At 42.1% G+C, this 16,854-nt stretch overlaps 1 protein-coding gene across 1 annotated transcript; it reads right to left on the bottom strand.

Moving 5' to 3' along the window:
- Positions 1-861: 861 nt before the first annotated feature.
- Positions 862-15,861, bottom strand: prom2 (prominin 2). Its single transcript, XM_030070640.1, has 25 exons — positions 15,778-15,861; positions 14,391-14,667; positions 12,995-13,339; positions 11,095-11,159; positions 10,487-10,692; positions 10,139-10,259; positions 8,947-9,010; positions 8,720-8,809; positions 7,683-7,879; positions 6,985-7,059; positions 6,576-6,639; positions 6,325-6,481; positions 5,812-5,964; positions 5,152-5,275; positions 4,938-5,026; positions 4,610-4,694; positions 4,320-4,463; positions 4,141-4,209; positions 3,847-3,939; positions 3,704-3,757; positions 3,512-3,592; positions 2,945-3,013; positions 2,754-2,843; positions 1,857-1,969; positions 862-1,692 (listed from the first exon to the last, which is right to left on the bottom strand). Exons 3-25 carry the CDS (start codon positions 13,254-13,256, stop codon positions 1,641-1,643), a joined length of 2,517 nt encoding a protein of 838 aa, XP_029926500.1. The 5' UTR covers positions 13,257-13,339; positions 14,391-14,667; positions 15,778-15,861; the 3' UTR covers positions 862-1,640.
- Positions 15,862-16,854: the final 993 nt, after the last annotated feature.

The raw sequence follows: 16,854 nt of genomic DNA on the forward strand, positions 1-16,854 counted from the left end.
CTGCATTCATAAATAAACCTTTTTAACACTTAGCTAATAGGGCTCTCACCATGGTGTTAACCAACATTTTACGCTCTCAACTTTGGGTTAACTTTGTCTTTCGTCAACTTGGGGCACAATTAGTACCGGCTTTTATAACTAATGATGCCCTGAAGAAGAAATGCAGCATGTTGTTTGCTCTCCAGCATCAGGAGGTCACAGTTACTGGCCACAGTTACCACAAATACTATGCCAGTACCAACAAAATGTGTTTGTGTGTGTGTGTATTACATGACATACTTGAACTTTGACCTTCCCCACATTTGGTAAACATGTTAGCAGCTAGACCAAAAGGTGACTGCACCATTCATGAGGAGTGACACACAAAACTTCATAAGTGCAATTACAACAGGAGAGATTAAGGGGCTGATCAACTTGGGTTGTGCTTGATTTTGCAGTGCAGCCAAACTTGGTCATACAACAGTTGATGCAGTCCAAAAGTGGTTCATGAAACCTGAGCCAAAGTATATACTTGGCTAAAAATGTGCACAATTAAAAGCACATTCACGGGATGGGATGAAAATAGAAAAAGATTGAACTCTGAGGTGAAGCTCATGTTACCGTCAAGAGGCAGAAATATACACAGCGAAGACAAAGCGCAAACAGTCAATCAGTGATCATTTTTACTGTCAGTAGTTTTCACAACAGCTAGCAGAAATGCTTACAACATTGAATCAAGCTGGGAAGAAAGACCATATAAAGTGCTGTATAATAGAAAGATAAATAACTTACTCTTGGTGTCAAGTACAAAACTGAATCAGCACAAAAACAGTAATCACTTCAGTCAAAATCACTAATCATTACAAAAATATCTTTGGGCATAATAAAAAACACTATAAAAATGATACAGTGACACCAGTTTCATGGCAAAATTAAACAGGAAGTGTAGCCGTTTCATGAAATGTTTGATACACAGTATATGGCGATATGGTACAAGGGTTTCCATTACAAGTGCCAAGTATAATTTAGGGATTCATTTAAATGTGTTTCCTGTTGGCACAGCCGACAGGAAGGATTAAACCACTGCCAGGAATGGAAAGAGACTGACACATTACAAATGCCTATTGGCACAATTACATCGGCCTATCGCTACATTCATGAAGCACTAAATGCAGAAAGACTGCGGCAGTGTGTGTGTGCATCAGTGTGATCGTGACCATTTTACACAAAGCAGCTTAACAGTTTGAAATATAAAATATGCATTGTTCTCAGAACACAGCAGCAGTTCAGTCCATTTATTACGCAGGTACAAAAATTTTAGTAAAATCAACGCAAAAATGTATATTTGAAATGATGTGTCAAATTCCCTGCAGATTCCCTTATGCCCTGCGTTACCCCTGAGATAAATTCAGAGATTTGTGTGTGTGTGTGTGTGTGTGTGCATGTAATGTGTGTATACTCCAGTTGTTAAGGAAATGGCGTTGTTTCTCCCCGCTGAGGTGAGAACATGAATAGGCAGTAATTCCAAGTTTCAGTTTCATTCTGTGTAGTCACGGACGTGGTTTTTTAAAAATTATTATTATTTTTCATTCAGAGATGACGCTGTTACATCTGTAGTCTTGTAAAACAGTAACACACACTCTCAGTCTTCTCCTCCCCTCTCAGTAGGGTTTCATCTGGGCCCGTGGGATGTGGTTCATGATTATGTGGTTGCTGTGAGCAGACACATGACAAGCGGTCAGAGGGGGCAGCGGAGTATAATGAATCAAACATGTGACTCTTTCACAACGTGAGTGTGAATATGTGTTTGTGTACGGATATGCATGCATATTTGCAGTGTGTGTGTGTGTGTGTGTGTGTGTGTGTGTGCTACTCACTCATAGACATCAGAGGAGTCCATTCTCCGGTAATACTTGGCCAGTTTGATAGAGAAGATAATGCTGGGGATGAAGAAGATCAGACACCAGCCCAGACTGAACCAGAATGCATTCTGCAGAGACAGAGCGCATGTGAATACAACACCAAACCCACACAACATGCAAAGAGAAGTTAAACTGGCCAAATTATAAAGTATTTAAACTGACAAGGAACACAGACACTGAGTGATTTATTCAGATTTGAGAATTGAGAAGATTTCAGAGGAGACTGTCTTTTTTCTTACATTATTAGCTTTAAAATCTTTCTCTTTAAAGGATTGTTCTTTTGAAAATAGGAAACTTACAGCACGTCACTTATGTCTGTCCAACCAAACAAAAAGGTTGTCGACAGTGGCTTCTAGCAAGTTTTATTTAGCATTAATCATAAAACACTGGCTTTTGTACATCCACGCTCCTCTGCTGCTAATGCTGTGTTCATAGGATCTCAGAAGTCGGAGTATCCATCTTGTAAAATTTTTGACCTGCAATACCATGGTATTGCAGGTCATGTTCATGGTATCAGCTTGGGATAAATTAATGCTCACAGGAGCAAGAAACCCAGAATTTTTCCTCAACAGAGAATAAAACAGAAAAAACCGTCTGGTTTTCCTGAGTTGACACCATGAACACCACGTTGTCAGAAGTTTAAGTCTGAGTTTGAGTGAATGCAGCATTAGCCATGGTGTCAACAGAATGGTGTGGATATATATGCAAGGCAAAGTGCTATGAACAGGTTGTAAGTGATGGGTATCAATGTTTTAATCGGGCCTTGGATACCAAACCTAGCATTTCATTAAAAAATCAATGAGGGACAAAGATGTACAGCAGGAAGCAGAAGCGTCAGTATCTGCTTCTCACCAGAGACTCCACCATGTGTGAGCAGATGATGATCTCTGCTGAGTCCACGGCTCCCGACACCGGCCCACAGCGGCCTATCTGCTGCGTGATCTGAAGGAGAGGGCGTGCGCAGGTCAGGCACAGGGGAAAAAACACACACAGGCGTATGCACAGTATGTCACAGCACAACATTTGGCCAGAACTGAGTTTACCGTCCCATTGGCCCAGTCAGCAAATGCAGTGAAGTATCCCATCTGACAGTCCAAGAACTCTCTGCTTTCCTACGACAGACAAAGCAAGGGGGAGAGGGGGAGAGAGGGGGAGAGAAAGACGAAGAGAGAGAGAGAGAGAGAAAGGGAGTAAATTCCACACATTTTCTCCCGACTTTACAGTGGGAAGTCATGAGGATCAGTGAAACTCCCAGCCATTTCACCAGAAGGTGGAATGACCCGTGAATAACTGCAATGGCGCTGCACTTAACGCAACACCATTGCAAATACTGCGGGTCAGGGTGGCTCAAAATGCAACACTGCAATCAGTTTGGAAGCTTCAGTTCAAATGGACACGTAATTCTTATCCACAACACACACTTAGAACGCAAGAAACGTGTGGATATTAAACCAACAACCACAGGGTTTAAACCACTAATACACCCATACCAGCTGAACTGACACATATCTCTGTAATCTCTGGCCCCCTTGGCTAAACGACTGAGCGACGAGAGGCATTAAGGATCAACACAGTTTTGTCTTGCTCATGTGACTCGTGGCTCTACTCACACTCTTGACAATCTGCGTTGTGTTTGTGTTCAGGAAGTCTTGTGCTGCTCCCACGTTGCTCAGCACCTCCCCCACTGTTCCCTAGAAAAGACGGGGAAATAAAGAGAATAAGACAGTGATGGGGAAGGGAGAAAAAAGGGAAGGATTGTGTTCTCGGTCCTTGCCGTTCCACATATTAGTCAGTGTACTCACATTGATTTTTTCCGCTGTGGATCGAAGACTCTCTATGGCTGCACTGAGCTGATTCTGGAGGTGGAAGACATCATAGCCATGTACGTGTAAATGTGTGTACATTCAGACACCAGGCCAAGGCAGACTATAGCACTGGAACTCACCAGCTGTGGGATGATGGTTATTTCTATGTTGGTCTGGATCTGTCTCAGGTCCCTCGCCTCAGCTCTCAACTCTGCCTTAATTCCATCGTTTGTCTAGAAATAAGCGAGTGACAAGTTAATCAAAAGGACTAAAGCATCAAAATGTAATAAATAAGGAATCGCATCACAAACTAACTGCTTGGATGTTGTTTATAGCGCAGAAAAGCACAGTATTTTTAAGGTTGATGTATTCATTCACATAAAAAGTGTAAAATATGTGCTGAAGGTGTGTAATATTAATTTGTCATGACTCACTTGAACAGTAGCAAGCTCTTCAAGTTTATCTGCCGTCGTATTTAGATTAATGCTGGAAATGTTGTTGATCTGGAGAGGACAAACAAGAAGCATATGCTGCCTTTATAACATAGCATGTAACACGCAAGAAATGATAAAACAATGACACCCAGGCATGCATGTCCGTATGCAGTGGCTACCTGCTGTGTGACACCAGTGAAGTCAGCGCCGTCAGCCTTGGCAGAGAAACTGCTGAGCTGGTTTTGAACATCAGGGCTCAGAAAAGTGATGGTGGACAGGGTAATGTCAGTATTCTCAAAGTGCTGCTGGATATCCTCTGTGTACTGTGTGTGTTAGAGACAGTGAGGGAGAGAGACAGACAGACAGATAGACAAAACATGATGCACACCATCTTCCATCATTATTTTTTCATATTTTTTTAATCAACGGAAAGTAACTGTGTGAACTGTGATGTTAAATTATGGCCTACTTTAGACACATTGAGCAGGTCTTCAAGGTCAACGAGCTCATACAGGCGAAGTGTCGACCACAGAGGCCTGTTTTTCTCACAGTCACTGTAAACAGAGACAGGCAGACAAACAGGCAGTGACATTAAAGCAAAGCACTGTACAGCTACAGCCTCAAAGGGTGTCATATGCCCACATTTTAATACAATGAGGACAAAAAAAATGGAATCAGGATATATCCCTTACCAGGATAGGCAAACAAAAGCTAAATAAATTGAAGAGTAAATGCAGACAATTTTGTATTTGTGTGTGCATGCCTGTGCATGTGCGGCGAGGATTGGGATTATATACCTGTAAATATCGGTGAGTGTGAGGTTTGATTTCAGTCCCAACATCGGGCCTAATTGAAATCCTGGAATTACACCTTCAGTATCAATGAACTGTGGACAAGAGGAAAAGACAGTGATGTGTACATACATGAGCTGTCAGGGTTTTAACACAACACTTGCATAGCTGTGTGCATGTGTGTGTGCGCGTGTGCCTGCGGGGTGGGGGTGATCACTACCTTTAGCAACTCTCCGTTGTCCCAGGGCTGGCAGACGAGTGTGTAAACGTTCCCACCTAACAGGAATAGCAGCAGCACCACTATCATGAAGAGCCAGCCGAACAGGAAGCTGAAGCCGGCACCCCTGCAACCACATCCAGGTCAAGGATAAAACAAGAGCTCAGACTGTGGCTTAAATCCTCTCTGCTGTCCGAGAGCCTACTTATGACTCCAAGTGTCCTGAAAAGGTTTGGAGCAAGACACTAAACTCCTAGCGGCTCGTTCATTGGCTCGTTCATTGCAAATTGCTCTGGATAATAGGGCTTAAAAAAATCTAATTGCAATTGTTTTGATAGATATTGTGATTGTGATATGATTTACAGTTGCCGTGAGGATGATTTCCATGGGGATGATGTTTGCTTGGTAATTTTCATTTTCACTGAGAAAAAAAAAAAACAATTAAATGATGATGATGTAATTTTTGTGGGCTCTGTACCACACAATCATGTTCTCTTATGTCCAGAGAAAACAATTTGTAGGCCAGGGCATCTCTGAGATTTGAATATTGTATTTGGCCATATTGCAGTTTTCATGATATTTTGATTAATTGTTCAGCACGAGCGGATAAGAGCATCAGCTAAAAATGAACAGAACACAGTAATAAAATGGTGCAGCACTCACATCATGAGGAAGGTGCCTCCGCAGTTTGCTGTACAGGAGCGATCTGCAGGGTCTGCTTTTGGTTTCAGCCCCAGGGGGCCCAGGAGGAGGCCCAGGATGTTACACACCACCACCAGGAGGACCACACAGCACAAGGCCACACACACAGTCCATCTGGAAAAATGTACACACAGACGGTTCATATACACAATTACTCCCCGCCTCCCACCCCCTCTTGTTTACTACGATCACCCCATGGATGCCTTGTTCTATCTGTTTTATTCATACAATATCTTATTTGAACTCCTGTGCCACTGTAAAACTTACTTTAACCTAACAATTTTCTTGCACTAAATTAACTTTTGTTTGATTTTTTTATCTTTTGTTTTATGTCTGTTTTTGGTGTTCGGCAGCACATGTGAAATATCATGAAAACAAAACCTAATGAACTTCAACTTGAAACCTTGAAATGTGGTGATCTCGCTGTATGACTAATGTTTTGTGGTTGTTTTGTGTTTGCATGTGAGCACGTACCTGATGTATTCTGCTGTATCGACCGTTGGGGTGACTGTGCCGATTTCTCTCTGCAGCTGATCCAGTCTGTCTGACACGTTGCTCAGAGCAGATAGAGGGATGTCATTCTTCACCTGGGAGATCTGGGTTTTTATCTCCTCCAGCTGCTGCTTTGTACCTAAAAAGCACACACATTCAAAAGCACAAATCACATATACAAAAGGGTAGTGATGGCCTGAATCCTGCGGGGGATGAACGTTGTGCTCACTCACTCTGAACTACGTCCTTGGTATCATTAGTCACCCTCTGGGGAATGCTGCTGAAATAGTCCTCCACCTGAAATAAAGATGTGCAAAACACCATTACTTTGACGCACCGGCTTATAAACATATTCATCTCCATTTGTTTTGAATTTAATGTCAGTGTCAATAAGTGTTTAACCCAAACAATATGTTTGTTTACACGCATTCTCTACATCTTGAACTAATTGTAAAATTAATTGTAAATCACATTCCAGAGAATATAACATTATCTTTGGTTGCATATCCCTCACACTCTTCACTTAATCAATAGACATTGAATAATGACGAATGATGGTATTATTTTCAGTTATGGTAACATTTTCTGTTAAGAATGAATCATTTTTATTTTGGTTGTTTCCTAGACAGAGAAATCACTGACCTTCCTGATTTGGGATTTGAGATCAGCCTTAATGACTTCATCCACTCCTGACTGAAGTTCCGTCAGACTGGAAGTCTATGGAGACAGGCATGTTCACCCACACACACACACACACACACACACATATACACAAACAGGTCTTGTGAGCCGTGATGAAATGTAGATATTGTAGCAGCACCGTAAACTAACAGAAGGGGGCAGCAGACATCAGCAAAGCAAGCGCATGCTGTATGTTTTCATGATAAAAGCCTCCAACAAAGAAACAACAGGTCACACAAAAGGAGGTGACATCAAAGTCATAACCTGTTATAAAGTTTTTTTTTTTTTTTTTATTGGCTTGTATTGCTTTCTCTGTGATTCTCTACCACTGTGGTCCCCAGTGAGATGATACAAGTGACAGTAAATTTGGCAGAATTGTAATATCTCACCATTTACAGTCGCCTATATGATGACGGTGAGTTATCGCGATACCTAAATGTCAATTGCAACATGATTGGCTAACTGATGTTTCCTGTTGCTTAATAACTGTCACTCCTCTGTGAGGAAAGCTTTAGTTTTATAAGAGTGAATACGCAGAGCCACCTTGTTCAGCTGTATCTTTGTCATTCAGTCAGTCAGTGGGTCAGCTCATCAGTTTACACAGGAGTGCTATTTACATTCCACAAAGACTCCATGTCTCCCAGGTGAGCAGTACTCACAGTGATGGTGGTGTCCAGCGTTAGTTTCTGTAACTCTGGCTGCAAGGAACCACAGTTTATGCAGTTCGGATTAAGGCTGGTCCGGTTGATGCGATTTTTCACATCACTGACGTTCGCCTGGAGGAGGTTTACACTGGACTGTAAACGGGCCAGAGATGAATTCAACTCCCTCAGTTGATTACTGGTGCTGATAGTCTCTGTACATACACACAGTAACACAAGCATCAGGGTAAGGTATCTGTAGCTTTAAGGTGATAGTTCAGAATTTTACACAAATTGTGGTATTTGTTGGTTTATGCAAGCGTGATACATCCACCAAGTCCGGTTCATTAACTTCTTCCCTGTCACGAGAGCGAGTTTCACCAGGAGTTTACTGCTCCAAAACGAATGGAGTAGGTAGACACCTGAAAACAGCATGATTTTGAGCAGCGACACAAAGTTGAAAAATTGTGAGGGATGCACAACACCAAGGGGCTGAAAAGAGTGCTGAAAGTGAAACCAAAACAAACATTTGCTGTTGTGCATGCCTGAAATAGTTTTTTTATTTTGTCACCACTCAATATCCTGTTGTTTTCTGGTCTTTATCTCCTCCATTCATTTTGGAACCAGTACACTCCTGGTCTGGTTTGCTTTCTCGAGACAGGGAAGGAGTTACTGAACCATGCTTGGTGGATATATTACACTTGCGTGGACCAATGAATATCACTACATGTGTAAAATTTTGAACCATGACTTTAAGAATGTCCAATTTTAGACTTTTGAATTTGAGACCAGTGTAAAAACTAAGCTAAAGAAATAAGATGGCAAAACAAACTTGTCACTGAACAGTGAAAATATAAGACTTCTGATAATAATTGAATACATTTTAATACTTTCCAAGGCAATTAACAGACTGGAGCAAGCAAGATTGGACATGAATCTTGTCTGTGCCACTACTGATACTGATCTCCTTCCATGTATGCGCCATAGGTACAGTTTGTATACATGTATTTAGGTGCACAGAGTCAAGCAGGATAGGGTATGGAGGTGCACAGTACCTTGGTCCATAGCTCTAACTGAGCTCAAAGCTGGATCTACTGTTCCTTTAAAGCTTTGCTGGATCTCTCTGCCAAGCTGTGGGCCAATATCTGACACACACACACACACAGAAAAAGAGGTAAGTGACGGTCACGAATGCACCGAGAATAGGAAATGTGCTACAGCTTTTACGAAGAAAAACATTGGGTCAGTTCCTCAGAAAGACCACGCACTTCCCAAAACTCACCATTTAGATTTTCGCTAACCTCATGTACGGTTTTGTAGCTCTCATTCACCACACGGTCAAATTGCTGGAGATAGGTAGGGGAAAACACATTGATTTAAAGCATAAACATAAGATATCCTTTGAAATATAGCAAACAACAGAAGCCAAGGGCAAATGACCTAATCTAATCACACACGGCAGCTTTGCCAGTGAAAAGAACAAACGGAAACACAGCACTCTGTCTTTCCCTCCAACTCTTTCTCACTCCCTCGCCTCTTAAGATAAGTGTATTGACACTTGAGGACACAGGGCAGTCTTTAATCAGCGGGGTGAATGGAGGACTGAGGCTGTGTTTGCAGCACTCACAAAAGCTGCCGACTCATGGCGGATTGATGGTATGGGTGGGGTGATTCATGTGACAGGGTTGTTTATGTTAATGGTTTTAACAAGTTAACAGGTAACAGTTTCAAAACACATAAAAACTACATCAATCATTAGCCAGTCATCAATCACTATAAATTAATCCTGCCACTATAAAGTGACTGACCTTTGACTATGCTGCTTTTGCATATTCCCATCATTATTTGACCCACTTAAAGGATCATACTAGTCTTATCTTGACTTTTCATCAACAGCTGTGATCATATTTTTCCATCACAAATACGGGTCCCATAATTGTATCCAGAATATGTTTTGATAACTTAGACATCAGGGCTAATATACCCACACTTCAATCCCCTTCATGTTTAAAAACAAAATGTGAAAAAACACTGTCACTTACAATTTGCACATTAACGCCACATGCAATTCACTCTTGCAATTCAGCCCAGCATACCACTAAACTTGAGAGTTAAAAACAGGTGGACCCAAAAACCACTTTGAGCTTCAAATACGGCACATGTGGTATTAATGCACAAATTATATGTGATTACAGCAGAGTAAAACAGTCAAGAATTTCCCTGGTTGGGTTCAATAAAGTATATCTATCTATCTATCTATCTTAGCAAATGTGCATGGCCCCTAACTATACACAAGATGGAATTGCCTACACATGCTGTTTCAACGTGAATTTGCACAAATGAGGTTGAGTTAGCCATGACCTCTGAGCTACCAAAGAATATTTTGTACACACTCATGTAAACAATCATGACCTTCGATAAGAGGTAAAAATAAGACTGGTACAGCCCTTTAAATTGATTTAACAGGGGCTTACCTGAGGCACAGCACCGAGGAAGATGTGCAGGTTGTCTATAGTAATGTTGAGATCCTCGGCACTCTTGTCCACACTCACTTTGAGGGCCTCATTACTTTTGAACATACAGATGTTTCCTGCGCTGTAAATATGTACACACAAACACATACATGTAATTTTCTGTCGTAACCAAACATGTCTTTACATATCCTCTTTACATAAGAAGAGACACATGGAGAGGCAAGCAAGCATACATTTTCAATCTGCTTTTTCTTCGCTTAGTTCAAGTAACACATCATTATTTGCTATTCAGGGAGACACATGAACACACACACACACACACACACACACACACATACACAGACTCACAGAATTATGAGTGTGGTGATAAATGTGCTCCAGTAGAGTGCTCTTCTGCGACAGTGCATGCCAGACGTCTGCTCTTGGTGCATCTTCCCACCGCAGTTGCCACAGCAGCGACAGCATGCCAGGAAGAAACCAACTAAGGGCATCAGGACAATGTAAATGATGCCTATAGCTGCACACACCAAGAAGCCAACCTCATATTGTAGGGCCTGAAAACACAAACACAGAGAGACAAATGACACTTCTAATTAGGACAGTTCCCTCTGAAAATGCCACAAATATCAATTTCAAGGCCGAGATGCTATAACAATGTCAGCTCTTTGTGGTTTGTTGTGACGTCAGACACACTGAGGGTTCAGAGTTGAGATGGATTAAAGAGTCTTGGTAACTCTAGTAGACAGGGAAACACACACACACACACACACACACACACACACACACACACACACAGACATAAGGGCTCTATACATTAATAATTCTCAGGTTACCAGCTCTAGGGGGCAGGACAGGGTGTGTCTGTGGCCTTTTAAAAACAAAATTCACGTGCGCAGAGGTTGACGACAACATCCCAGCATATAGGACACTCGTTGTCCTCATTTTCATTCACTCACTTCTTTGATGATGTTTTGATCTGACTGTGCTTGGTTAAAATCCTTCACAAATGTCAGGAGCAGATCTAGAGGAAAAAGACAGAGAGAGAAAAGTTTGACATTTTATTGCAGCTCAAGATGAAAAAGAAGACATGAAAAGTTCATTTGAAAAAACATATACCGTATCTCCAATTGTGTTTATTCTGTAAACTGTGTTCCAAGATAATATCAGTCAAAAAAAACATACGTATCTGTTTTTAACTGTTTTTGCGCATGAACTCTCTGACAAATACATTTTAAAAGGCAGGAGTCAAAGGCTGGATGGAGAACAGGCCTCAGATTTTGACTGTGGTAAATGCTCTTATGTGTGTCACCCACACACACATTAGCTTTGCCGCAGGGACAATATGTACCATGCTCTATACAAACATTTTTATCTTTCACATTGTAAAAGTTGAAATCAAACACCTCACCGCCACGGTTACCAGGAAACCAGAACAGCTTTCAGAGAGATTAGCTTTTTACAAAGATACGCTGCCTGTTGTTCTTTGTCTCGCTGAAACCTGTTGTTACGGTTATTGTTCACAAAACACAGCCGCTGAATGTAAAGGGAAACTGAGACGAGGCATTACTCAGGGATTCACAAAGATGCAGAAGTGAAGGTTCTCTGTTTTTGTGTAGCTGTTCCTATCAGTCTGTCTAACAGCAGACTGTAGCCTGGTAACACACACACACATATATATATACATACATATACATATACATATATATATATATATATACACACACACACACACATACATACATACATACATACATACACACACACACATACACATACGCACACACACTTGTTAGTCACATTTTCCCACTGTGTGACTATTAACTGGTTAAATGTATATATATTTAGTTGTTTTGAAATCCACAAATAAACTCAATAAAACGGTCTAGAATTGGGGAAGCCCTTTCACCAGTTAGTAAAGGTCATGCTGGAGAGCTGTCAGGTCAATGAACAGAACTGCAATCCGGCTCTTAACCCTGATACTTGGGCAACAAGCCAGGAAGGGAGGGAATTAGAGAGAGAGAGAGAATAAATATCCGTTCTGTTTAGCTCTGGCTGAGACGTTGTGAGAAAAGCTTATGGCTTTAAAAAAAAAAAGTACAGGATGTGTAGGCAGGGAAGTTCACTGCTTGACATTTAACCGAAAGGAAGCGATGAGTAGTATCAGAAGTCTACTGATCAGTGATTCACTGCTGTAACAGGAAACTGTTGCAAGCAATCACAGTATCAATCAATCAGTCATAGCTACACTATATGATCAACAATGAATGTACAATTACTTTCAACTGGGCAAAGGTTGATTGTGTGTCATGTGATTGCAGCAGAGTAAACAGGAGAAACAGGTGACATACTGGACTATTGTCATTTATGAAACACAATAAAGCGAAGACTAGAACATGTAACAACAGACAGTATCACGCTGCTGCTACGTCAACTTTTATATCAGGCAGAATGGGTATATTACAAGCCTGAGTCATTGCCTACTAGAGGAAACACTGGCCCAAAATTATCACCTGAGTAGTTAAATATTGACTGAGCTATATGCAAACATTCCCCTTGACTAATTGAGCCAAGCCTGTGATATGGAATGTAGGTTAAGACTAATGCCTGGTAGGGAAACCGTTCCCCGCTCAGGGAGTGGAAACCAAAGTATTTCTGTTTGATTTGCATAGTGATCCATGCACCTGGCAGCACAGAGATGAAAAGATAGGAGGGACAAAGCAACAAAAGTCCTAAAGCTTGTAGATACACAGTGTACTTAGCGTCTAAACATGCCGGCGGATATTTGTGGGTTGACGACCCACAAATATCCTTGGTTAATGAGTGCAAAAAAGAGAGGAGGATTTCTCCAACACTGACCTTGAGGGAAAGGGTTAGGCTGGACCGTGTGGAGGAAGGACTGGACGATATCTTTCATGAAGCCCACGCCAGTATCCACGGCAGAGTTGTTGAGGTAATGGGGCTGGTTGAGACTGTGTGGCGCCACACCTTTAGGACACTGAGGCTGGGGAACGGTGGACTGAGCCAGGCTGAAGCCCAGGAGCAGCACTCCTACTGCAGCTCTGAAGGCTCCTGCACCGCCCTGACACCTCCAGCATCTCGACTGCTCACAGAGCCCCATGCCTACAGATGAGAAGGGGCTGGGAAAGACTTGTCCGTTTTATTGAGCGATCACCTCATGGCACTATCTCTGACTCAATGCACCTGTGAAAAAACAAAAGGGAAACCACCCTGACACTCTGGAGAAGAAGAAGCAGCAGCAGAGGAGAAAACCACAGAAACCAACAGTGTGACTCACCAAGAGTGTGGTCTCTATGTAGTGCAATACAGAATGGCATAAGGTGGAAAAAAAAACTGTTGTGCAGAACAAACACAATAGTGGCATTTTGCATGGAAAAAGCCAAATGTTACAGCCCATGCGTATTTAGTCTGTCAGAAAAACAGTGTCCTTTAACACTCAGTCTCATGCTCTGCTCATCCAGCAATACTGACACAGCAGTACTGCCCACATCAGCCTGGGCAGTCATGCAGTACAGGATACAGTATACTGGCATGTAAGATCCATCTGAGATCCAAGGAAAGTATTGGGGCGGATGACGAGACCTATGAAAAATTGATTTAATGCGATGCCAGCCAGTGATCTCTCCTCATCTGAGTGTGGTGTAAGAGCTGTGTTCATAGTGTAAACAGTGAAGGGCTGCAAATCGGCTCACATACCTGCATTGACACTGTTTATCCAGATACAGCCAATCTAAACTGACTCACAAGACAGCACATTGTGAAACAAGACTCAGGACATTCAGGACCTAATTGAAAACACTGAATCCTCTACCCCTGACTCAAACATTTCTCATTACACTTTCATAGATTGTATGGTTCTGTAGGTGTTGCTCTCCTCAGTAGCCAAATAAATGAACTAAATGCACCTTCCCCCTCTTGCCCAATGTTAGGTATTGAAAGCTGAGAAAACCAGGGTGTTTTCTCTGAAGATCTGAAGAACACAGTCAGCTTTTTAACCCAACACACAGCAGCCTGAGGATATTTACTCGCTGGAGCTCTGGAAACAAACCGTGACTGTCTGCTGCTTTGCCTCTATGGGTGTGGGTGGGACAGTAGAGGACAGGGAGACAATGAAATAAGAGTCATTGTAAAGTGAAGGAGAAGGATTAAGAATAAGGAAAATTAAAATAATAATAAAAAAAAAAAAAAAACAAGAAGAGGAAGAAGGACATAGCAAAAGGGTGGGTGCTGTTACCTGTTGTTTCTTCTTGGGACAGGAACAGCTCACCTTGGCTGGTTGGACACTGAAGAACAGTCTCTCTCTTGTCGGATCTCCTGAAATATTTGTGTAAGTTGGGACAGGTCCGCAGGGGTGTGTGTGTGTTACTGTTTGCTCCTGTAGAGACGTGATAGGCTCTGCTACTCTGCTGTGAAGTTGAAGTTGACTGTCTCTGTGCCTGGAGAAATTCTGGCACTAAGAGCAGAGGGGAGGGGAGGGAGGGAGGTGATCGGGGGAGGGAGAATAGGAGGGTCTTACAGGGAGAAACAGCGAGAAGGAGGGGGTGACGTGGGAAAGAGTGAGAGGGTGGGAACCGAGCAAATAATTGAAAGGGTTACCGTCAAAGTGAGCTGATCTTGTTTTTTTCCCACTTTGTTTCCTCGATTGTGAGGTGTGTGTTTGTATGCCATTGGTGGGGTGGCTCTTATCTAACATGGCCATAATGTCAGTGTGCAAATCACCGGTTCTGAGTAAAAACTAGTTCTATTTAGCAAGAGTGTGACAAATTTTATGACCATGACTTTGCGTATTTAAGGTTTCAATTGAACATACAGGAATCTGGTTGCTTTAGTGTTACTGTCACATGTCATTAGCCTTATCAAGTCAATAAAAAAATAATCAAAAACATACAGTGTATATTAAGAGCGGTAAATGTTGCAACTTTGACCTCTGCTCTGTTGTTTTAGATTATAATACACGCCTTCTGGTTAACCCAAATTATCAATTTACATTACACATGCTCACCTCACGTGCCATGGTAAGGTGTTCAAACAAGCAATGGCCCAACTATGCAGGAAAATATGGGAGGGATAGGCACTCATGGGAGCAGATTTATGAGACACATGTTGCCAAAAAAAACCTTAAAAAAAAAAAAACTTACTGGCAGTATGATTAAACCAGTGTAAATTAAAGAGGGCAAAGAAATCATATTACATTATCATTTTTCCCTGTAAGGGTAAGACTCTGGTGAGCAAGCCAAGATGGGATTTCAGTTGTTGTTTTTGGGGGGTTTGAGACAGAATTGTAGCCTAGAGACTGATCTGTGCGTAGCAACTGTATGGTGCTGTTACAAAAGACATACCCATACCTGTGCCGAGGCACCACTTTGTAGTAGGAGTGAAGAGACGGTGACAATCATTCTCCTGAGATCTCCTCATCAATGTTTGTGAAGTCTAAAGATAGCTTGAAACTGGTGCATAATTTACAGTATATTATGACTTTGACTATAATCTGTGTAGCTAGGCTCTGACTCAACCGATGTTAAAGGGCTGAGTGGATAGACATTTGCATGGCTGGAAAACAAAACTGAAATATGAATCCTTCTAATCTAAAATTCAGTGGAGGCAAATGAAGTCATGCTTACCTTTAAAACAGAGGGAGTTATTGTCTCACCATTAATCCATCCTTTTCTCTTGTCATTTGCGTCTTCGGTTGCCTATCACTACTTCTCATCCCGGTGTGAACTCAACAACAAGTCATCAATTACAGGCTGATCCTTTAATCTGTCTTGACATGGCCTGCCAGCAGCCTGTGCACTGACCACTGATCCAGTGGCTTTGGCACAAGGGCCATCAAAACATTTTGTTGGCCAGGCCTGCAGCGCTGCAAATACTGTACAACTGAAGTCGTTCCAGTTTTTTTTTTCCCTCACTAGGTCAACATACCTGGCTCTGGAAAACCTTTGGAAACACCCCGGCCTCCCATCAAAGGAATGAAGGCATACTCAAGCAAATGCTCAAAATGAACAGTATCTCACAGCTCTCACAGTCTTTCTGTTTTTGTCAGCAGCTGCTAGGATTGGTATGATGTTTTGGTGACTCCTCCATCCTGTCCAGATACACTGAAAAACTCCCTGGTCTAAATATCTCAGATGACACACTAATTTTTCACTCAGCTCTTTCTCCAGCCCACTGTTGTTGTTGAGGTTTTTGGCCTTTTTTCTGTCATACAGTACATCTCTAGTGCCTGCGTGATTCACAGGCTTGGCATTGACAACAGCTACCCCGCACTGTCTCATCAGGGCCGAAAAAGCCATCTATGGCCAACAGGAAATTTTCGTTATCGTCACAGTTTTGTCATCATGACAGCTACGTTCCTCCCTCCCTCCTGCATCTCCCAATATGGTCCCCATCTCTTACGCTACCCTCAAACCTGGCAAGCAAAACTAGGTGAGATGTGGCCTCTCAAAATAACCAGCTGCTCACTTGTATTGGGAATAGCTCCTTGTTCTATTGGCATGTCAGGGACCACTATGTCTAAAGAGAGTATGTTTAAATAAAAAAAACAATCCAGAAACATTTGTTTCATGATTTGCTTGCAGCTGCTCTGCTTGCAACTGGAAAAACCACCCATCCACTGCGGTCATATTTGCTGTAACATCTTTGGACCTGATCTGATGGTTTTCAGGGATGACAGTGACAAAGAGCACGATGGGAGTATC

This window comes from Myripristis murdjan, chromosome 15, assembly GCF_902150065.1.
Source record: "Myripristis murdjan chromosome 15, fMyrMur1.1, whole genome shotgun sequence".
In the NCBI taxonomy this organism is placed as follows: domain Eukaryota; kingdom Metazoa; phylum Chordata; class Actinopteri; order Holocentriformes; family Holocentridae; genus Myripristis; species Myripristis murdjan.

Coding starts and splice junctions, on each gene's coding strand:
- prom2 (XM_030070640.1), bottom strand. CDS start 13,256: ATGGGGCTCTGTGAGCAGTCGAGATGCTGGAGGTGTCAGGGCGGTGCA. Junction 4,695..4,937: donor ACACTCACCGATATTTACAG/GTATATAATCCC, acceptor CTCTGTTTACAG/TGACTGTGAGAAAAACAGGC. Junction 1,970..2,753: donor CACACATGGTGGAGTCTCTG/GTGAGAAGCAGA, acceptor CTGTCTCTGCAG/AATGCATTCTGGTTCAGTCT.